General features: G+C 21.4%; 1 protein-coding gene across 4 annotated transcripts in view; it reads right to left on the bottom strand.

Annotated features, from left to right (window-relative positions):
* Nucleotides 1-25,892, bottom strand: part of LOC122508713 (adenosine receptor A1-like) — a 131,979-nt gene that overhangs the window by 9,381 nt on the left and 96,706 nt on the right. For all 4 annotated transcript variants that reach the window (XM_043622231.1, XM_043622237.1, XM_043622243.1 and 1 more), the window contains one exon: nt 2,656-2,924. In XM_043622231.1, coding sequence (XP_043478166.1) covers nt 2,656-2,914 — 259 coding nt within the window. In that variant the 5' untranslated portion in view covers nt 2,915-2,924. The remainder of the gene's footprint in view (nt 1-2,655; nt 2,925-25,892) is intronic.

Genomic DNA, 25,892 nt, shown 5'->3' with positions numbered 1-25,892 from the left:
GACTTCAGTCTCATAAAAATTATCAATATTGTAAAAAGTAAAAAGAAAATATTTTTTAAACAACTTAACTTTTAAACAACTTTTTTCCATTATATTCTACTTATAATATTTTCTCGTGTAGTAAATTTCTTTTTTAAAATTAAATCCGTGGTATCTATTTACGAGATTTATTTTCAATTTCTTCTCCTCTTTTCTTTTCTTTTTTTTTTTGCAAATTCTGTGAAAAAATTTATTTGATCATTCAATTCATGAAGGAGAGCACTTGTGCAGGGTAAAGTGAGAACAATTACGATACAAGATGAAAAGGAACTCTATCGTTGTTGTGTAAATGTATATGTATATATATAGGGGTAAATGTATTTGTAATGGAAAGGCTGACACCTTATCTTCTTTTACGAGAGAAGGGCAACTTTTATGTATATACATTGTCAGCCCTCTCTCCGTCTCTAGAGCAAAATTATAATAAAACCTGGATTTCTGGGGAAACTCAACCGGATATTATACACGACTAAGAAAAGTCCTATCGTTGTTTTTATCAAATCAAAAAAATTCCGGTTTAATTTTTTAACAGAAAGGAACTTTTTTTTTCTATTCTGTTAATAAAATTTTGCAATAATTGCAATGTAATTACATTTTTAATATTTTCATTTAGTAAATTATTTTCTTTATTGAGAATTAAAAGGGTATTCAATTGGGTTGATTAAAATTTTTGCTGATAAGCGAGAAAAAAAATTGAAATTCAAATTTTTCTGAAATTATAGTTAAATTTTTTGTTATATATTTAATTGATTATTAAAAATAATGGATTTATAGAAAAATTTTAGTTAAAAAACACTAGAAAAAAATTGAATTTTGATAAAGTTAGAAATAATTGCAGAAATTCAATTATTTTCAAAAGTAATAAAATTCTTCGCAGACATTCAATTATAAATTATTAAAAAATATTTCCTTGTCAAAATTTCAATTGTCTTTATAAATAATTAAATTTCTCTCTGAAATTCAATTATTTTTAAAAATTTTAGTAAAATTTTTGGCAAATTTTCAATTATCAAAAATTTTTCTGAATTAAATGATTTTAAATATTTTTACTATTTGAATAACATTTTCCAAAATAATTCAATTATTTGGAACAAAATTTAATGAAATTCTACGCGAACATGGAATTATTTTCATAAATAATAAAAATTTCAACAGAAATTCTACTATTTACCAAATTTTTACAAATTTCTTCGCAATAATTCAATTATTAATTATTATTAAATATTCAATTATTTTCTTGAAGAATATAATTCTTTTTAGGAATTCAATTATTTTCGTAAAGACAATAAAATTCTTTTTAGAAATTCAATTAAACTCATCGCTGAATTTCAATTATTTTTAATGCAATTTTAAAATCGTATTTCTCGAAAAATATAATTATTTTTAAAAGTTTTATTAAAATTCGTTGTAGGAAAGCAATTATTTAGTTCATAATATTCTTTATGAGAGTTCAATTAATTCAAGAAACATTCAATTATTCAATACATTTTTTTTGTATTTAAATAAATGAATTCTCGTAGAGTTTTCTAATAAAATTGATTTATAAATGAATTTTCATGAATTTCAGTGAATATTTTAGATAATAATTGAATATTAAAAGCGCAGCATTATTGCGTGAATTTTTAGAAATAATTATTTTTTTTCAAAAAGATATTATTTCTTAAAACAAAAATTTAAATATCAATTTATTTGTACTGGAAAAATTAATTCCAAGATTAAAAAATTAAAGACCGGAAAAAATATACCAAAATTAAAAATTTTTAATATTAAAAATCCATTTATATTATATTTTTATTTTTATTTATATTTTTATTTTTATTTTTATTTCTATTTTAATTTTTAATTAATTTTTAAAATGTAAAATTTTGTATCAAATAATTAGTATCTGAAATAATGCGCTTTATTTCGAATCACTTTTATTAATGAGGAAAATCGTAAATTATGAGATGCCCTATTTGTATATGAATATAATAAGGAAGTTGTGCATTCAATTGTAGAGTTGAGAGTAAAATTTGCAATTTCTAGGAATTATATATATGAAAATATAGTTTGAGCGAGACATTTAAGACCTTTTGCTTGCGCATAAAGTTTACTGATGTAATAATATAATTCAAAAGATTCCACTTAAACACTCTTGTGAGATTATATTTCAGATGTTCAATATTTACCTTCTTTTTATTAGCCATTTCGTAATTTCCGTTACTTTTTAGCAAAAAAAAAAAAAAATCTATGAAACCATAAAAATTATACGCGAAAATTTTATTAAATTTTTTTTTTACGATATTTGTTAATTTCTTTTATATTACACGTATATTTATTTGACACTTAGGTGTTTTTTTTTTAATAAGGAAACGAATTTTTCTTTAGTTGTTGTTTTTTTATTACAAAATAATTAAACGGTTTATTTATTTTTTATTATATATTGTTATTTATTTATTTATTTATTTAATAAAAACAGAGTTATTATTTTAAAATGTCTTTCGAATCGAGAGAAAAAGAGTTCTTTTTATCTATTTTTGTTCGAAACTGAGATTTTTTTTTTTTGTTATGTACATGGGAATGTACATGGACTTTTTTCTTTAATTAGTCTCATGGGATTTTGCGTGTAATACTGACCTATTTTTCTCAAATGGTCCTCGACCATCACTGCGGAAATCATAAAAACATTTCCAACACTTCCAACAACGGCTAAAGATGCGAGAAGTAAGAGACGAGCTACACGGGACCAGTCTTCTGATAAGGTCACAGGTGATACATCAGGATCGTTGTTGAAGAGACTCGCCTTGTCCAATGACATTCCTGAATTCACTTTGATCATTTCTTGTAAGCTGCTTGTCACGTCAAAAATTGACGACACTGTCGTTGAACGATTCATTGTGAATTATCTGAAATTAAAAATTTAAATTACATAAATAACTGTTTACACTGGAAGACTGAATTTTAATTTAGGTCTAAATTTAAAACTAACACTAAATTTAAATTTAGTTCTAAATTTAAATCTGGTTCTTAATTTAAAACTAGTTGTAAATTTAATTTTAGTTCTGAATTTAAACTAATTTCCAAATTTAAATCTAGTTCTAAATTTAAATTCGGTTCTAAATTTAAATCCAGTTCTAAATTTAAATTCTGTTCTAAATTTAAATCTAGTTCTAAATTTAAATTCTGTTCTAAATTTAAATCTAGTTATAAATTTAAATTCAGTTCTAAATTTAAATCTAGTTCTAAATTTAAATTCAGTTCTAAATTTAAATCTAGTTCTAAATTTAAATTCAGTTTTAAATTTAGAACTAGATTTTAATTTAGAACCAGATTTTTATTTAGAACCAGATTTAAATTTAGAACCAGATTTAAATGTAGATCTGAATGTAAATTTAGAACTAGATTTAAATTTAAAATTGAATTTAAATCTAGTTCTAAATTTAAATCTGGTTCTAAATTAAAATCTAGTTCTAAATACAAAAACTCTTTTTTTTTTGTAAAAGACAAAAAGAAAATAATTTTTCGCCTTTCTTAAAGAAGAAATAAAACATTTGAGAGACGAGAAGAAAATATTTTTTTTTTTGCCTTTCGTAATAAGAAAAAAAGAAAACTTTTTTTTTCTACATGAAAACCAAAAAAGAAAATATTCTTATATCTTTTATAAAGGAAAAAAGTTTTTGTCCTCTTTCCTCCAATGCGAGTATTTCTTTTGAAAAAAGTGTCTTAAAGAAGACACGAAAACAAACTGTTGGATAATCTGACATTATTTTCTCCTCGTGTTATTTTAAGTAGAATGCACACACACTCTTTGAGAAAATGCATATTCCAGCAGTAAGCATATGTACGCTTAGTCGAGTACAAATTTCCAGTCAATTAAACATGTCAATTCCCTTTTTTAAAAAACTTGTCCTTTTATTCTTTATTCTTTTCTGTCTTCTTTCTTTTATTATATTATATATACATATTACGTTACGTAACCAGACTATCGTATTCTATAACTTTATTAAAATTTTGGAAGCAATTTCGAGTTTCGGGTTCGAGAGAATAGTTTCAAAGTTTAAAGCAAGTTTTGATGGGTCCAAAAATGGGTATAAAGGTTTAATAGGCAACTGTATTCCCAAATAGAATTTTTAATATTGTTCGGAAAATTAATTAAATAATTTATTAATTGCAGGCTTCGTACTCATCTACTAAATTTACTGTTTACCTTTTTTTAAGTTTCAATTATTTACAAATAGTAATTTGGACTCCTTTTTCAGATTTGTGACACTAAAGGCTACTTTTTAGTTTTTTTCTGACAATTTACATTTGTTTAAATCAGCTAGTAATTGAATTAAAGAAATTATTCTCATAAATTTAATTAGAATTCTTAGAAACAATTAAAAAAATTTTAACAAAATTCTTTGAAACGCTGAAATTAAATAATTATTTTCAAAAATTTTAAGAAAATGTTGACAAGAATTCAATTATTTTTCCTAATAACGAAAATCTTAGCCAAAATTCAATTATTTTTATTATCTACTATTTTAATAAAATTTCACGAAAGAATTTAATTATTAAAAAAAAAATTTTATAAACTTCTTTGCAAAAACTTCAATTATTTTCATAAATAATAACATTCTCACTGATGTCCATTTATTTAAAATACAATTTTCATAAAATTTTTTGAAATTTTTATTTCAATTTCTCGAAGAATGCAATTATTCTTAAAATTTTGTTTAAATTCTTTAAAAGCATTAAATTATTTTTAAAATTTTTTAAAATTTTGATAAAATGCTTTATAAAAATTAAATTTTAAGAAATAAGGAACTATTCGATTAATTATTTATTTTTGCATTTAAATAATTGAATTCTCGTCGAACTTTCTAACACGAATTGTTTTAAATATTAATTTCATATAAAATTGTTGATAAAAATTTAATATTATTATTCAAAATTTATTTTATAAATTCAATTATTTCCATAAATATTAAAATTTTTTTCAGGAATTAAATTATTTTTCATAAATAATAAAACTCATCGCATGATCCCAATTATTTTTAATACAATTTTAATTAAATGCCTCGAAAATGTAATTATTCTTAAAAATTGTATTGAAATTCGTCGAAAGAATTTAATTATTTAAAAATTTGTTGATAAAATTCTTTACAAGATTTCAGTTTTAAGAAACTTTTAATTATTCAAAAAATTATTTATTTTCGTATTTTAATAATTGAGTTCTCATAGAATTTCTTAACAAAAAAGGTTTGAAATTTGAATCTTTGAATTTAATAATTATTTTATACAAATTCTTTGAAAGAATTCAATTAATTTTTCAATTTTGATAAAATACGTTATAAAAAATCATTTTTAAAAAATAATCAATTTATTATTGAATCAATTATTTAATTTTGTATTTTAATAATTAAATTCTAAGAAGAATTGATTTAAAAATGAATTTGAGACAAAATTGTAAATAACAATTGAGTATTAGAAGCATTATAATATGTAGGGGAACATAGTCTAGGTCGGCCACCTTTTTGACTTTTGTTTATAACTTTTTTTTAAAAATGAATTTGGACAATTGAAGTATATGGTTGGAAAGTCCTGTTTAATAGGAACATTTTTTCTGTACAAAGTAAATTGACAGGTTTAAAAATGAAAAAGTTATAAAGATTTAAAAAAAAAAAAATTTGTAGTCCAGGTTGGCCATTACAGTCAAGGTCGGCCATGTTTAAAATTCAAAGGGCATTAATCGTTAAAAAATAAAATAACATGTTTGGAGTTACGGAAAATTGATTCTTTATTGTTTACAGTTTGTAACTTAATGAAATAACAAAATAATAACAATAAACAATATAAAAAAATAAATATAAATAAAAAAAAGTTTTGCACTAAAATATTAATAAAATTAAATAAAAATATTAATAAGATGATCAATTATATTATGAGTTATACAGAATTGCAGTTTTTGCAAATGAAGTAGCTCGTCCTCAACTTTGCGCATTTTAAACACATAGTGGCCGACCTTGACAGTAAGTAACATTACCGAATTGTTGTAACCATAAAGAAATACGTTTCGGGATTCGATTTTTTACTTTGTTTTCCTTTCAACCATGAGTCCCACAAATTTTCTGCATACTTGCCTTGACGATTCAATTTGTTTTTTATCTTTTATTAATGGTTTTTCACATTATGCACAAAACTTTTTTTGAGCTTTTTTTGTACCGACGTCACAGAAAACACAATTTTCGATTTTCCGAAAATGTAATTGAACAAAAAGTTAGGTTTCACTAAGACAAGCTTCGACAAAAATGCGCGTAGGTGGCGCTAGTGAACTTGAAAAAAAAACGCGAGTGGCCTACCTAGACAGTAGGCCAACCTTGACTACATTCCCCTATTTTTATTGGAATAATTAAATTTCAAAGGGTTTTTAAATTTCCTGCGCATTTGAAAATTTTACTTGTTGTAAAACTGTAATAATATTTCAATATTATCATAAGAAAGTAATTATTTATTATTTTCCAAAATAATTATTAAAGTTTTGAATTATTTTATTTAAAAATTCCCAAAAAATAATTGACTTTTGTGAATGGACTGAAACCATTTTTTTTTAAGACTAAAAAGACTTTTTTAAAAGTAATTATCGAGTGCTATGCCTGTAATTGAATAATTGACTAATTACATAATTGATTTATTAAATAATAGATTAATTAAATAATCGAATAATTAAATAATTTACTAATTAAATATTCGACTAATTAAATAATTCATTAATCAAATAAATCAACTAATTGAATAATTGAATAATCAAATATTCGACTAGTAAAATAATTGACTAATCAAATTACTAATTAAATAATAATTTTATGTAATCAATTGTTTTATTTTTAATTTAATTAATTTCAATGATTCTTAAATTATCGAAAAATATTAATTAAATGAAAAAAAACAATTGATCAAATGAATAAAAATTGAAAATACAATTTGAAAATAAATGTACATTTTTTTTTTATAAGCTGCGTTTAACGAAAATTGCACTTGTTGCTTGAAGTTTATAGCGAGAGAATGCCGATACAGAAAACTATATTCTATCGATTTTCAGTCATCGATTTGAAAATATGCCAAACCACTCCATTCAGTCGTTGACTTGAAAACGTGCCAAACTTATAGAGCCATTCAACCAGGGATCACGTTGAACCTCTTCCTTTGAAACTCAAGACAAGTTAAGACGAGAAAAGCGCGAAAAACTGTTACCTACTTTTTAACAAAGTATAATAGTCTCTCTGATGACGATATAGATTTATGGAAAAAAATATCCTTGTTGCTTTTTTTTTCAAAGTAAAAAAAAGCGAAGTCTGTTTTTCTCTCTCCTTGTATGAAAAAAGCAAGTTTTTTTTACATTTTTCTAACTTTTTCGTTTGCCAAATAGGCAAAATAAAATTCCCCCCCTCCATTTTATGGAAGGGAAGAAAAAATTATATGGGAGGGGGGGAGAGAATTATAGTAGGGGGAGAATATTATTTATGGTATTGTGGAGGGGATAAATGTAGAAGCATAAAATTTAAATTAAACAAAAAGTGAAAATATTTTGTTGCACTGAATTAAATGAAGCGAAAGAAATATTAAATATAGCAGTGGAGTATTTTTTACTTAGGATCTGAATTGCAAATTTTTTTTTCTTGTGTTCGCAATTTTACTGTCTGTATATTGTAGAGTTTGCTTATAATTCACTATCTTTCTGGCATTCTGTCAACAAACTTTAGACTTGAGAGAGAGAGTTGAATGAAAAAATCAAACGTATGTAAGTGCTTCTTTAGACATTCACAAGTTGACTTACAACATCCTTTTTCTCACCACTAGCTTCTCAATAGTAGAATATAAGGTAACGTAAATCAATTCCTCTTAGAAACTTGCGCTGAAAAGCCACTCATACACACACACACACACAAACATACACATGTATATGTGAGACATACCCCAGCAAACAATCTGGTTTAAAGATCATTGAACTTTATATAAAGCTCAGGCAAAAAAAAAAAAAAAATCGAGAATAAAAGCTTGTTTTTAAAGTATACCGAATTCGAGAAAACTTCCTCTCTGGGTTTTTTTTTCTTGTAGTCGTCTACTTTGCGTATTGTATAGGGGGAAATTTGATATGTATATGTGAAAGAAATCCTTTGCTTCTTATTTTATGGTGGTAGTTTTTTCTTTTTTTTTCTCTTTTCTTTTTTCTGAAAATATGTTTTCAGAAGTTTTGCTGTCAGAATCGGGCAAAAGTTTAATTTAAAAAAAAAAAAAAATTAAAATACACTGAAAATAAAATTTATTTGATTTAAATAACTGATTACTTATCTTTATCGATTAAATCTTTACTAGAACGTGGTTGCGACAAAAATTTAACTTTGCTGATTTATTCTAAAAATTATTAGATACTCAAAAAAATGTTCTATTACATTTATATACGAATTTCTTTAATTGTAAAAATATAGTAATATTTTATGCAGAAATTCAATTATTTTCAGAAAAAAATAATAAAATTCTTCTTATAAATTTCTACTATGTTCAAAATTTGAAAAAAATTCTCGTAAAAATCCCAATTATCTTTATAAATAACAAAATTCTTCTCCAAAGTTCAATTATTTTCATAAATTTCAAAAAAAAATTCTTGCCCTAATTTCAATTATTTTCAAAAATAAAATGCATTTTTCTAATTTCAATGATTTTCAATATCTACCTACTATTTTAATAAAATTTCCCAAAAATAATTCAATTGTTTAAAAAAAATTTTAATAAAATTGTATGCAAACATTTAATTATTATCATAAGTAATAAAAATTTCACAGGAATTCAATTATTTTCATAAATAATAACATTTTTTTTTAAGGAATTCAATTATTATTTTTATAAAAAATAATTTAAAATTCTAGAAAATAATAATTGAATTAAAATGATGAAAATAATTTTGATGAAGTTACAGTAACAATATTCTTAAAGTATAAAATAATGATTTTATCTCTCGGGCATTTTTAATTATTAGAAAATATGAAGAAATCGATCACTACGAGTCTTCGTCTCGGAGCAATCGTTATCTTCATGTTTTATAACAATACTTTTATAAATTGTTTAATTTAAAAAAGGTTCGAATTTTAAATTTTTGAATGTCTTAATTCCTGTGAAAAATCCTGTTCCGAAAATAAGATTAAAAATAGAAATTGTGCAAATATTTTTCTTCTGTAAATTATTCTTCAAACCTTTATTTAAATTCGTCGAAAGAATTCAATTATTTAAAAATTTGTTGATAAAATTCTTTATAAGAATTCAATTTTGTTCAATAAATTATTTATTTTTATTTAAATAATTTAGAATTTTCTAATAAAAATTGATATAAAAATGAATTTCACTTAAAATTTTAGCATTGTATTTAAATATTAAAAGCATTACAGCATTAATTTTCAGAAATAATTGAATTTTAAGAAGGATTCATATTAAAATCTTCGAAAATTTTAATTTTTCATACTTTTAACTAACAATTCTGTAGAAGAATTAATTTTTTTTTAAAATTTTATTTCAATTTTACTTCAAATTATTTTTTTGAAGTTTTTATTTTTTAATATATATTTATTTCTTATTTGAAGAATTACGAAATAATTGAAATTTTTTAAAATTGAATTGTAAACAAATAAATTTTAAAATTCTCAAAGAACTTTCAATTATTTTTCATGAAATTTGAAAATCTAATTTCTCGAAAAATGTAATTATTCTTAAAAATGTTATTAATGTTCGTCATAAGAATTCAATTTTAAAAAACATTCAATTATTCAATAAATTATTTACATTTTTTTTTTAAATAATTGAATTCTAGTAGAATTTTCTAATAAAAATTTAATATAATAAATAAATAATAAAATGACCACATCAAGTAAATGAAATTATGCGAAAAATGAACAATTAGTGAAAAGCGAATTTTGAAACTTTCTAAACCAATGATTATTCTGGTTGAGAATTTGCTGCTTCATGTGCTCGATTTCATGAATAATTCAACTGTGTCCAGAACAATTATTGTTCTGTAACAAAATCATATACATATATATATGTGCATTAATTCTGAGTCTAATTTTCTAAAGATAAAATAAAAAAAAGTACAATTATAGTTTCTTTTTAATAAAAAATACACAAAAGTGTAATAATAATAAAAGTATTATTAACGTATGAAACATTTTTATTGAAATTGTTTTTTCAATATTAGAAAAATATTGACGGAAATAATCATTTTAATATGTGTGTTATCATATTATTGAACAATTTTCAATAAAATTGATACAGATACCTATAAATATAAAGTTACATTTTCAATTTTCAATAATATAAAATGAATTATAGAATATCTCACAATAGAAAGCTTTTACCATTATAGAATATTTTTATATATATTTGGTATAATATTGTCAATTTCCGATACAATCGAAATGTAAATTTAGTGAGAGAAAATTTTTTTTAACATTGAAGAGGAACTATTTTCTTTGCACATTACAAGTTGTGATTACAGGAGAAAAATATGATTTTTTATTAAAAAATCTTTATTATTAAAAATATTTAATATTTATTAGTAAAAAATATATTATTTATTCTTAAAAGTATTTTTATTATTAAACATATTTATTTAAAAAAATATTATTTATTCTTAAAAGTATTTTTATTATTAAACATATTTATTTAAAAAAATATTATTTATTCTTAAAAATATTTATTAATAAAAAATATTATTTATTATTAAATATTTTTATTTATAAAAAATATTATTTTTTCTTAAAAATACTTATTAATCCAAAATATTATTTATTATTAAAAAATACTATTTTTTTGTATTGCTTAATAATATTCAAGATTTTTGAATCATATTTGAAAACTAATAGACTTTCAGTAGTGTTCTATGCTTCTATGTTTGACCAAAGTCTGTCTTTTCTACTGAACTATTTATGTACTTTCATTTTGATACAAGAAATTTTAACGATTATTTTCAATGGCAATATTTTATTTCTTTAATAGTTTCTAAAAATTTTAAACATAATTATTCGACTTGAATAAAAATTATTTGATTTAAATCAAAAAATTATTTGACTTGAATAAAAATTATTATTTGATTCGAATCAAAAAAATTATTTGACTTGGATAAAAATTATTTGACTTGAATAAAAATTATTCGATTCAAGTAAATATTTTTTTGATTCAAGTAAATATTTATTTGGCAATGTACAATTAATCCATTATTTGAATCAAATAAACATTCATTTTATTGTGTAAGTAAGAAAAATGTGAATCAGCAGAAAAGTTATTACCAAAAGAAAAAAAAATGTAAATGCGCAGAGAAAGAATACAGAGGACATAAAAAAAATTAACGTAAATTGGAAGAGTGTTGAAATTAAAAACATAGAATTTTCACAGGTCTTCATAATTGGAAACGAAAACTTTACAAGCACTCAGCTTTTATTTCATTTACAACCAACGAACTTCACTGTGTCTGAAAAAAGCTTTTTACTCATGAAATGTATATGTTTTCTGATTCTTGTTACAACGAGAAATAACACTATGTATATATTCTGTATAGCTTGCTTTCCATTAGATTTAGTGTGAAAATGTTCATGTTTATTTACATATTTTTTTTTTTTTTTTTTTTTTGGTTGCGAGAATATAAGCTCTGCTTTTTTTTATGCTTTTTCTTTTCTGTATATGCATTTATTTTCTTTTCCACCTCTATATGAATTGAAAATGTCCTCTGTACTTCTTTAATTATACAAAAATATTTAGTTTGTATTTTTTCGAATGTATTTTTCTCTCTTTTTGACTGAAATTTTAAAAATAATAGAATTTAAACATTTTTACTTCAAATTTTTGTTCAAAATGCTAAAAAAATTCAATTTTGTAAAAATTACAAATAATTGCCGAAATTCAATTATTTGCAAGAGTGATCAAAATTCTTCTCATAAAATTCAATTATCTTTCAAATTTAAAAAAAATTCTCGTCAAAATCCCAATTATCTTTATAAATAACAAAATTCTTCCCCAAAGTTCAATTATTTTCAATTCAATTTCAAATTCCCAAAAATATTACGCAAACATTTAATTATTTTCATAGAAAAATTTCTCAGGAATTCAATTAAGTATTTACAAATTTTTTATAAATTTCTTCGCAATAATTCAATTATTTTTATAAATAATAAAATTTTTCTTAAGGAATTCAATTATTTTCATAAAAAAAAGAATTAAAAATTGTAGAAAATAATAATTTGAAATGATGAAAATAATTTTGAAAAAGTATAATATTCTTATAATATAAAACAATGATTTTATCACTCGGTCATTTTTAATTATTATGAAACATGAAGAAATCGATCACTCCGAGTCTTCGACTCGGAGCAATCGCTATCTTTATGTTTTATAAAAATTTTCTTATAAGTTATTCAATTGCAAAAAATTTGAATTTGAATGTTTTGAAAAATTTTAATTCCTAATTTCCTATGGAAAAATAATATTTAAATATTCATTTAAAAAAAACTTATTAATGTTTTCGAATAATTTTACAATTAAAAAAATTCGTAAATAAATGTAACAAAACATTTTTTGGAGTAAAATTTTTTTCTTTATTTTCTAAAAATTTAAAAAGATTCAATTTCATTTTCAATTAAAATTTGTAATTGAAAAATAGAATAGAATATGTAATGTTTCTTTAAAAAAAAAAAATAATGAGTTTCTGAACAATATTTTTATTGAGAAATATAAAGTATGCATAAAATGGGTTTTTATTTGCTAGGTATTTCTAAATAATTATTTTTTTAATAATTAACAATTTTCTATTTTTTATAAATAGAAAGGAGAAAAATTTGCAGAATTTAGATCAGTCAAACGAAATTTGTTATAGAAAAAAGCATATAATAAACAAAATTTATTTGTTAATCATAATTTTTTTATATTTTCTAATTTCAAATATTGTTTTATTATAAATCGTGAAAAAATATAAAATACCTGCATTTTTTCGATCTGTCAAACAATATTTTTTAAAGAAAAAAAAACAAAAAAAAAACAAAAGCATAAACGAAAACTAACTTCAAAGTGTGGTCAGACAGAATGAGACAGAATGAAAGAATGAAATACGAAGATTATTTATTATTATAGTTAATTTTAATTTTTATTTAGACATCGAATATTGTGTTGAATTTATGATGATAATTATTTATGATATTTGTTAATAATATTTAAATTGGTGAACTACATTTACAGAATTGTATTTGTAGTATGTAAACCAATTAGTTGAAAATGTCAGTGCTTAGTTTGTATTGGAAATTTTCTCGCATTTAAACAACAAAACCCCATGAAACACAAATTACTCGAGAATCCACTCGAAAAAGTTTCCCCTATGATGATGCCTCAACATTTGCCTAGAATATACAATCGGAAAACTTTCCAGTTTGTAAATGATCCCAAAAGTCAACGTTCAATTTATCTTATTTATTCAGTTGGCTTGTTTGTTTGTTGGAAATTTGAGCCAATATTTTGTTAATCTATCGATTTTCTCCATAATTTCATATAACATTTGCCTATTTTATTTTATTATTTTATTATGATTATTATTATGATGAGATGATAATTATTATAATTATTGTCTGTATTTTTTTTTCTCGCAAAACCTAATAAAAAAAAAATTATTATGTATTTATTATTATAATTATTATTTTTATTAGTTTTTCAGTTGCTTTTTCTCCTTCGAATTTTTATTTATTTTTTTTTATTATTAGTTAATCCGTTATTTTACTATTATTAAAAAGAATTTATTTTCATTTTTATTATCCGCTTCAATGTTCATCATAAAAAATCAAATCAAATTTCTGTAATCGGTTTATGCTCTAATGAAGATAAATCAGAATGAATTTAACATTTTGTGGAAATGCTGAAAGTTTCACCAATTTGCTTGATAAAAATCTGATTCGAATAGCTTTTGTAAATAATTGATATAATATAAATTTTTTAATTAACCTAATGGATTTTTTTATCCAGAAAAATATGTTTCTTATTAATGTTATTAAATTTTTAGGTTATAATTATATATTCACGTTTATTTATTTATTTTATTAAATTTATTAAATTTATTAAATTTATTATTATTAAATTTATTTATTATCCAGTATTCTGGAATTAATATAATTTCTACGTGCGTGTAGATAATTTTTTAGAAAATATTTTATTGAATAATTAAAAATGCATTTTTGTTTCAGATGTCTAAGTTTTCGCGTGAGTTTAGTGAAGTGAACTGTATTGTGAGAGTTAAATGTCGGTGAATAATGAAATTTTAATATCGACCGACAGAGACGTTAAATGCGGAGTCACCCTTTCGTCTACTGAGTGTTCAGGATTTGTGAATTGCAAAAGGGGTTCAACGAAATACGGATTTCTATTCAGATGCAAGGTAAGTGCCTATACGTATATTTATGTAGAGGACTTTCAAATACATACACATGACGTGAATTTCCTTTGAGGATGGTAAATGTAAACGCTCGTTTTAGTCCCGCTCTCTCTCTCTCTCTCTCTCTCTCTTTACGAGCAAACTCAATTATCTTCTGACAACATTTCGCCTAAATGTAAAGAGCTAAATAATCAAGAATAACAAAACAAGTATATAGTTTTAAACTATAGCCAACTTCCGAAATTGACATTTCCAATTTACTGCACTCTACCCCCCTCCCCCCTCACTATCTTTTTGTTTAAAAAGGAATTTTTATTGAATTTTTTGTAGTTAAAAGAGTAAAGGAAAATATACTAAAAGTTATAATGGGAAAATTTGTGCGTAAAAATTGTTTATTATTTAGGTAGCAATTAATTATGATTATAAAGTTTGTATAGAATTTATAGATTCGTGAATTTGATGTTAAACTTATGAGTGTGCAAAAACAAATTTTGTGGTATTCAAATTTTAATGGACAAGTTTTCCTGATTATTGTAAGTTGAAATTAAATTTAAATTTAGTTTAAATGTAATTTTTAGGCTTCGCACTCATCTACTAGAACTTAATATATATATATATATATATATATATATATATATATATTATATATATATATATATATATATATATATATATATATATTATATATATATAGTATAAATATAGTATAGTATATATAGTATAGTATAAATATATAGTTTATTTATTAGAATAAATAAAAAAATAAATTAAAAATTTTTTTAAATTCCAAAATGGGAAGGTGGGCACTTTTAAAAAAAAAATATTTTCTAATCTAAATGTATACTTTTTTCTAAATTTTGTCATGCTTCATCATGTTGTCTATAATTCCATATTGAGACTCCTTGCAAGCCAAAATAGCGACGAGTAATTTAATTACAGTAGATTTGATATTAATTGAAAATGTTATAGACAAGGAGGGTATATCACTTTAGAATAGAATTATAATTTGTCCAAAATAGGTAGAATATATATTTCACTCAAAATATCAATTAGCCTTTGTACTCCCCGGTTTATGAATTAGATATAAGTTTTCTGATTTAATGTGAGAATATTACACACACACACACACACGGGGAAGATGATTTCTCATCAAAATTTCTGATTGGCGTTTCAAAATTAACAAGTATTTAGAGAAGTTCGTTAATATAAACGTATTGTATATATATTCCACATGAATTCATCTGAAACATTTTCGAACTATTGTTAATATCCAAACTATTTGAAACAACAAATAAAAATTTGAATTTTTCTTATCTTTCTTTTTAATATTTTTTAAATGTATTTTTATAAATAATTATTAATATAATTTGCATGTAGTAATTAATATATAACTTTTTTTGAATTTCGCGCCAATACAGTTCTTTAAATTCCCGCTTAGATGGTATGAAAGTTCTCTCATATAAACGAAGTAAAGCAACACTCATGGTATATTATATTAATGTAAAATTGTTTCATTTCAGTTTAAAAAATTAATAATTTTGAAAATTATGATAAAAAATAAATTGTAAATAAAATAATATAGGATTATTTTTTTAATAAACGAATAAATAATTTAAACAATTCGGAATTATTTTAATAAAACAATAAAATAATATTGAGTTACTTTAATAAAAAAAATAAAATATTATTTTAAAAATAAAGTTAAGTAAAATAAATTATTAACAGATTAAATAATTCATGAAATATCAATAATCAATAAATTAATTAATAAATATTAATAAAGTAGCAACAATTCGCGCGGCTAACTTCTTGCTGCCTTTTTTAAAATATTATTAGCAATTTTAAAAATAATAGAATTTAAAAATTTGTAATTCCAATTTTTGTTAAAAACACTAAAAAAAAATCCAATTTTGGAAAAATTACAAATAATTGCAGAAATTCAATTATTTTCAAGAGTGATAAAATTCTTCTCATAAAATTCAATTATCTTTCGAATTTAAAAAAAAATTCTCGTCAAAATACCAATTATCTTTATAAATAAAAAAATTCTTCCCCAAAGTTCAATTATCTTCAAATCAATTTCAAATTCCCAAAAATAGTAAGCAAACATTTAATTATTTTCATAGAAAAATTTCTCAGGAATTCAATTATTTTTCAATTTTTTATAAATTTCTTCGCAATAATTCAATTATTTTTATAAATAATAAAATTTTTTTTAAGGAATTCAATTATTTTCATGAAAAATAATTAAAAATTGTAGAAAATAATCATCTTTAATTATTATAAAACATGAAGAAATCGATCACTCCGAGTCAGTCTTCGACTCGGAGCAATCGCTATCTTCATGTTTTATAAAAATATTCTAATAATTTATTGAATTTAAAAAGATTTGAAATTGAAATTTTTGAAATTCTTAATTCCTGTGGAAAAATAATATTTATTAAATATTTATTTATAAAAATGTTATTGATGTTTCCGAATAATTTTACAATTACAGAAATTCGTAAATAAATGTAACAGAACATTTTTTTGAGTAAAATTTTTTCCTTTATTTTCTAAAAAAATTTAAAAAGTTTCAATTTCATTTCCAATTAAAATTTGTAATTGACAAATAGAATAGAATATGTAATGTTTCTTTTCCAAAAGAAAAGAATGAGTTTTTGAACAATATTGTTATTGAGAAATATAAATTATAAAAAATTTTATTTGATATTTTTAAATAATAATTTTTTAACAATTAACAATTTTCTATTTTTCATAAATAAAATGGAGAAAAATTTGCATAATTTAGATCAGTCAAACGAAATTTTTTATAGAAAAAAGTATATAATAAACAAAATTTATTTGTTAATCATAATTTGTTTATTTTTTCTAATTTCAAATATTGTTTTATTATAAATCATGAAAAAATATAAAATACCTGCATTTTTTCGATCTGTCAAACAATATTTTTTAAAGAGAAAAAAAACTTTAAAGTGTGTACAGACAGAATGAATGAATGAATACGAAGATCATTATTATAGTTAATAATTATTATAGAATGAAATAAAATATTAAGTTATTTTAATAAAAAAAAAACAAAATAATATTGTGTTATTTTAATGAATTAACTAATGAAAATAAAATGAAAAACAAACAAAAATAATAAAGAAATTTTCGAGAAAAATATTTCTTTTATATTCAAGTCTCACAGAAAATAGAATAAATATTTAAGAAAGTTTCATTAAAATTGTTCAGTTGATTCAAAATTCTCAGGATTAGTTCATGTGGAATTATTTTGCTCTCGTGCAATTTATATAATGATGCATGAGAGACGCGAAAAAGAGAGAGAGAGAGAGAGAAAGGAAGCGAGAGAGAGAGAGAGAGAAAGTAAAATCGATAAACTTAGGCGCAGCGGCAGTTGATTCGATGGAAATTCGCTTGTCTACTTATATGCCAATATATTAAGTAATATTCGATACACACTTAATTTTTTATTTTTTATTGATTGATTGATATGTACCTTCATTTTCTAATTCATTTGACAATAACCACGTAACAGTTTTGCATTCAGACATATATCCTAGAATTCTGATTCTGTCAATCATTTTTCATTACTAGTTCTGAACAAAACAAAAAAAAATTATATTCATTTCTATATTCCTTGAAGTATCGTTTTTTTCCTTTTTTTGCAAGTTCACTTCGATTGATTTACAATTAAATGTCAATACTCCGACGTTTAAAAAATTAATATTTAGATGAGTGGAAATCTATTTTTTTTTTTGGAAATTTATTTCATAAATTTTAATTTTTATTTTCTTTTATTATTTACATTCTTTTATTTCATTATTTCATTATTTTATTATTTTATTTTACTTTAATAAGTTTTTGTTGATATTTTTTTCGTTCTCTATTATTATTGAGTACTCTTATTATTTAGGTTTTTTCTAATTTTTTCCTAAAATTTCTTCCTATTTCTATTGTTATTTAAAATTATTAATTTCTTCTTGATATTTCTTTCTTCTTTTATAATTGTTTACATTCATTAGTTTTTTTTATATCTTTTTCCCTTTCTATTATTATTTATATTTATTAATTATTAATTTTTTCTTGTTATTTTTTCCTCTTTCTATTATTATTTACATTTATTAATTTTTTCCTTTTTTCCCATTTTCATTATTATTTATATTTTATTAATTTTTTCTTGATATTTTTTTGTTGTCTCTTTTATAAATCACTTCGCAAATGAATTTATATTTTCTGAACGGGAAAAATACATTTGTCACAAGTTTATATAAATTTTGATCAGTGTTAAAAATGAAGAATATGACAACTTTCATGAAATTATGTTTTATTGTTATTATTATATATTGTGACAAAATATTGTCCTTAGATAATAAATATATTTCAGTGAAATTGGATTATATTTTTTTAGTATTTTATACTTGAAGTGGAATTTTTATAAGAAATATTTTTTGTTTAAAATGATGATAAATATATATGCTTCAAACTCGGAAATTTAAACAAACATTCAAAATTAAATGAATATTAAGAAATTAATAAATTAAATAAATACGAATTAATTGAATTTATTATAAACAAATATGTAAATAGAAAAATAAAAAATTAGTTAATTTTGTTCCAATATTAATCAATTGATTGTAAATAAATAATATAAATATACAACTTATTAATTCATTCATTAATAAATTAATTAAATACATTAATTAAATGTAATTTCATTAATTTGTTTTCTCTTGTTAAAAAAAAAATTTAAAAGAAAAGAAATTAAAAATAAATTTTTCTTAGAAAATAAAAATATTTCAAGGAGATTTTTATTTAATAATTTCGAAATTAGACGGTAATTTTGAAATTGCTTTTTAATTTTTCAATTATTTTTTAATTTTAATACAATGCATGTACTTTATTATTATTTTTTGAATATAATTTAGGCGTGAGTTTATTTTTTAAATATGAGTCAGGATTTACCCTCAAATTACAGATTACAATGCGTTTTCCCAGAGAGTGTGTAAAGAAGAAAAATAAAGAAGTATATTAAGTTGTTCGTGCAGTGCATTCATAAAAAAAATAAAGGACTTAGATTTATTGTTCGATAGGGTATGACCATTTCGCTAACAAAGTAGAACACGCAGTTGGTACATTGTGGTTGGCCTTTCACGAAAGATGGAAAAAAAAGAGAAAAAAAATTACTGCAATTCACCTTGAGACTTCGTATATACAATAATTCCCCAATGACTTTTTGTATATATATACTGTATGTGTATATATATATATATATATATATATATATAATATATATAAAAAGAGTTTCATATCATCAATATATAGTACATTTCATCTCGTATTTCATTCATCAAAGTTTATTTCAATTGACGTAGAAAATTCTATACGGCTTCTTGAAACTCATTTAAGGAAAATTAATTATAAGTTTGAATTCAGTGGAATAACGTCTCTCAAGCATTAATATATATATATGTATATATATATATATATATATATATATATATATATATTTTTTTTTTTTTCAATTCAACGGCTAAAATTATTAATTAGAAAATTCAGTCACGTGTCAAAGTAAATAAATATTAACTAAAATAAATAATAAATAAAAAAAATAATAAATAAAGAAATAAAAAAATATCAACTTCTTTTGACACTTAGTTCATTTATTCAGTTTTATCGATCTTCGTTTATAATTTTTCTATGTTTTTAATTTATTTAATAATTTTTTTTTCATATAAATAAATATGAATTATTATTTACTTGTTTTTTTCAATTTTCAATAATTATCCCAAATGGAAATAAAAACAAACTAAAATTAACCTTTATAAGAAAAATATTGATAAGAAATATTCGTTAAGTGTAAAAAAATATTTTTATGCTTTTTTTATGATAATTTCTATTTTTAGTTTTTATAATGTTTCCAGTGAAGTAGCCTAGAGCTGACATAAATTATTAAAACTATTTAAAAATTGTCTATATATACATATATATATATATTTTTCTTGTGGAATATATATTATTAACCAATTTGGAGCATTTTTTTATTAAATAGCGTGACTAATGATTGTTTTATGAATATTGATTTCATAAAATTCTCACATGCGAATAATGTGAAATTGAATATTTATGAGAAGGTGGATTATTCAGGAATTGCAATGAATGGACACACTGTGTTTAAATAAAGCAAAATTATCATACATGTTAATAATGAATTTTGTATTTTGTGACACGAACATTCTATAATCCTTACAAATTATATCCCAATTTTACTAGACAATATAATAGTTTAAACTGAAACTGTTTAAAGTAATTTGAATGGAATTTTTCGAGTTTCATCCTTTTTCAAAGACTTTTTCTTTTTTCAAGGTGAATAAAGCGAAAAAAGAATTAATTTTTATTTTCACTGATAAAGAATTCAAGTGTTATCAAATTATTGGTATTTATTATACAGGCTTCGCACTCATCTACTAAAATCTACTATTTACTACTTTTTTTATGATTTGGATTTGGATATTTATTATAATTATATATTTTTATATATTTATTTGAATACTTTTTTCTTATTTGTGCCACTAAAAGCTACTTTTTTCTTTTTTTCACAATTTGCATTAGTTTAAATCCTCTAATAATTGAAATAAAGAAGCTATTCTCAAAAATTCTAATAGAATTCCTAGAAATACTTAAAAAGATTTTAATAGAATTTTTTGAAACGATTCAATTATTTAAAAAAATTTTAAGAATATTTCTTTTTGGCAGGAGTTCAATTATTTTTAACGGACACTATTTTAATAAAATTTTACAATAGAATTCAAATATTTAAAAAATATTTTAATAAAATTCTTTGCAAAAACTACAATTATTTTCATAAATAATAACATTTTCACAGATTTATAAAAATAGAATTTTCATACAAGTTTTTGAAAATTTTAAATAAATTTATCGAAGAATGCAATTATTCGTAAAAATTTTACTCAATTTCTTTGAAAGAATGCAATTTTTTTTAATTTCTTAAAATTTTCATAAAATATTTTTAAAAAATTCAATTTTAAGAAATAATCAATTATTCAATTATTTATTTTTGTATTTATATAATTGAATTCTCGTAGAGCTTTTTAATACGAATTGATTTGAAAATTAATTTTAGATAAAATTGTAGATAAAAAATTTAATATTATTATTCAAAATTTGTTTTATAAAATTCCTTTACATTAATTCAATTATTTCCATAAATATTAAGATTCTTTTCATGAATTAAATTATTTTTTATAAATAATAAAACTTATCGCATAATTTCAATTATTTTTAATACAATTTTAATTAAATTCCCCAAAAAAATGCAATTATTTAAAAATTTGTTGATAAAATTCTTTATAAGATTTCAGTTTTGAAAAACTTTTCATTATTCAAAAAATTATTTATTTTCGTATTTAAATATTTGAGTTCTCATAGAATTTTTTTATAAAAATTGATTTAAAAATGAATTTTAGTTTAAATTTTAGATAACAATTGAATATTAGAAGCTAATATGAATTTTTATTGAAATAATTAAATTTCAAAGGATTTTAAAATTGCCTGCTTTTGAAAATTTTAATTGTTGTAAAACTGTAATAAAATTTAAATATTTATCATAAAAAATGAATTATTTATTATTTCTCAAAAGAATTATTAAAGTTTTGAATTATTTTAGTAAAAAATTCCCCCCCCCCCAAAAAAATGACTGAGTTTTGAAAGAATTACAATTGTATAATTATTAGAAATAGTTAAATTTCAAATTGTTTATTATTTTCTAATTATTTAAAATTTAAAAATATTAACTCCTGTGGAAAAATAAATATTCAAATATATATTTAACAATAATTGTTTAATTTTTGAATAATTTAATTTAGAAGTTGTGAAAAAATTAAGCTTTTAAAAAATGTTAATTAAAATTTTTTGAAGTAACAAAATTTTTATTAATTTTTTCATTTATTTCGATTCTAATTCTAAAACCTGGTTTTTTTTTATTTATTTCTATTCTAATTCTAAATCTTAGTTGCAATGTGAATATAATAATATAAAAAATAATGTATAATTAAATGCAATTAATTTAATTAATTTAGAATTTAATTTTTTTTTTATTTTAATAGTTAGTGAGTATAGTAAAAGGACAGGTAACATTTTTAAAAGTTTTTTTTCAGTATGTAAGCCGAGAAAGGCAATTTAAGGGTTAATTCCTTCAGGGCACCTAATTTTATTTACAATTGATTGATGAAATTTATTTGCCGTTCAACTCAACCGCAATAGAAAATCAATAACAAACACTTTATATAGAATCCAACGGGTCTAATTGATCAAGTTTCCCCAGTTTCGAGAATAATCGAGAGAACAAGATAAACTTTGTGTACTTTAGAAGTGAATCACACAACAAAACCAGAGTGTATAAAGTAGTTATGCTTGTTCGGTTTGTTGAGATGATTCAAGGCGTGAAACGTATATTATTTATATATATATAAAGGAAACGTGACGAAAATTCAAATTTAATTGCGCTCAGAATTATTAAGTTTTATAAATTAGTAGTATAATTGCCCTATATATTTTATTCGAGCATAAAACTTTATTTGTTTATTTCAATTATGAAATTAAACAAAAAGCCTCTTGGAAAAATTAAAATACCTTACTTTTTAATTAGTATTTTATATGGTAAAATTAAAAAGTGTTCTTTTAATTTTCTAGTTTTTAAAGTTTAATTAATTATATACTTTTATAAACACGAGGAGATAAGTGACTTGGTTTTAACGTTCAACAGATAGAGGGAGAGTGTAGTTTTTTTTATTTTACTTTCTTTTGTATAATTATGCAAATTGATGTAATTCCCAACAGTTTGAAAACTTTTGTGTCGAAAGAGGATACTGAAAGTTATCTCTAAATACGTAAACAAAAAAAAAATTTAAAATAATAAATTAACAAAATTTAAAAGAAAAATTAGACTCTAAATTTAAATTAGTATAAATATTTACTAATTTGAATTAGTGACTAATTTTTTGTTTTCAATTAGTAAATTTTACTAATACATTAGTTGATATTACTATTTATTAGTATAATTTACTAATACTGATTTTTTGTTTTGAATCAGTAAATTTTACTAATAACTAATAATTTCAATTAATTTATTAGTAATTTTATAGTACATTTTACTAATAAAAATTCCTACTAATTTATTAGTAATTCTATAGTAAATTTTATTAATAAAGAGTAATTTCGACTAATTTTTTTAGTAAAATTTACTAATTCAAAAACAAAAGTTCAGTCAACTAATTTAAATTAGTGGCATTTTTACTAATTTAAATTTGAAGACAAAATAAAATATATTTTTTGTTAAAAATACTTTTACTTAAAAATATGGTTAGTTAAAATACTATAATAGTTGAAATATTTTTAGCTAAAAAATTAAATAATAATGATCATTAACTCTCTAAATTTTACTAATAAATAGTAATTTCTACTAATTTTTTAGTAAAATTTACTAATTCAAAAGCAAAAAGTCAGTCACTAATTCAAATTAATAAATATTTTTCACAAATTAAAATTTAAAGAGAAAATAAAATATTTTTCGTTCAAAATACTTTTACTTAAGAATATTTTTAGTTAAAATGTGATTAGTTGAAATATTATTGGCTAAAAAAATTAAATAATAATAATCAAGAACTCTTTAAATTTTACTATTAAGGAGTAATTTCGACTAAAGTTTTGGTAATATTTACTAATTCAAAAGCAAAACGTCAGCGACTAATTCAAATTTATAAATATTTTTCACTAATCAAATTTAGAGAGAAAATAAAATAGTTTTGGTTAAAAAAAACTTTTACTTAAGAATATTTCTAGTTAAAATACAATTAGTTAAAATACTTTTACTTAAGAATATTTCTAGTCAAAATACCATTAGTTAAAATATTTTTAGCTAAAAAAATTAGTAATAATAATTATTAACACTCCAAATCTTACTAATAAATTAAAAATTTCTACTAATTTTTTTAGTAAAATTAACTAATTCAAAAGCAAAAAGTCAGTTCCTAATTCAAATTAGTAAAAATTTTTACTAATTCAAATTTAGCCAGCAAAAAATTTTAAAATTAGTAAAAAAAAATTAGTTAATAATAACTCTTATAATTTTAATTTCCATTAATTTAAGATAAATTTTTTAAAAACAAATTCAGATGGAAAATATTTATCTTTTAAAATTATTAATATTTATTTAATTCAAGTGGGATGATGGGATTTTCAATATTTTCTCTAGGAAATAATATGGAATAATATTTATGTCATATAAACGGACCATTAACCCAGATTTAACTGAAATCATTGATCGGCATGTTGTAGAGGTGCATATATATATATTGTGTAGGGGAACATAGTCTAGGTCGGCCACCTTTTTGACTTTTGTTTATAACTTTTTTTTAAAAATGAATTTGGACAATTGAAGTATATGGTTGGAAAGTCCTGTTTAATAGGAACATTTTTTCTGTACAAAGTAAATTGACAGGTTTAAAAATGAAAAAGTTATAAAGATTTAAAAAAAAAAAAATTTGCAGTCCAGGTTGGCCATTACAGTCAAGGTCGGCCATGTTTAAAATTCAAAGGGCATTAATCGTTAAAAAATAAAATAACATGTTTGGAGTTACGGAAAATTGATTCTTTATTGTTTACAGTTTGTAACTTAATGAAATAACAAAATAATAAAAATAAACAATATAAAAAAATAAATATAAATAAAAAAAAAATTTTGCACTAAAATATTAATAAAATTAAATAAAAATATTAATAAGATGATCAATTATATTATGAGTTATACAGAATTGCAGTTTTTGCAAATGAAGTAGCTCGTCCTCATCTTTGCGCATTTTAAACACATAGTGGCCGACCTTGACAGTAAGTAACATTACCGAATTGTTGTAACCATAAAGAAATACGTTTCGGGATTCGATTTTTTACTTTGTTTTCCTTTCAACCATGAGTCCCACAAATTTTCTGTATACTTGCCTTGACGATTCAATTTGTTTTTTATCTCTTATTAATGGTTTTTCACATTATGCACAAAACTTTTTTTGAGCTTTTTTTGTACCGACGTCACAGAAAACACAATTTTTGATTTTCCGAAAATGTAATTGAACAAAAAGTTAGGTTTCACTAAGACAAGCTTCGACAAATATGCGCGTAGGTGGCGCTAGTGAACTTGACAAAAAAATGCGAGTGGCCTACCTAGACAGTAGACCAACCTTGACTACATTCCCCTACAATCGTAAAAGTTGTAATATTCTCGCTGATAATATCGGCGTCGAGGAAATTGCGAATCGGAAGTCTCGTATATCTTTGATACTCGTGAGCTTTTAAAAGAATCACCTTCCTGAATTCAAGTTTGTCTATATCCTGCGCTGTATTTTTTTATGTTTACACAAAT

This window comes from Leptopilina heterotoma, unplaced genomic scaffold, assembly GCF_015476425.1.
Source record: "Leptopilina heterotoma isolate Lh14 unplaced genomic scaffold, ASM1547642v1 Lhet_114, whole genome shotgun sequence".
NCBI classification, from domain to species: Eukaryota; Metazoa; Arthropoda; class Insecta; order Hymenoptera; family Figitidae; genus Leptopilina; species Leptopilina heterotoma.
The sequence above is the reverse complement of the archived record's forward strand: the minus strand, read 5'-3'. Positions and strand labels throughout refer to the sequence as shown.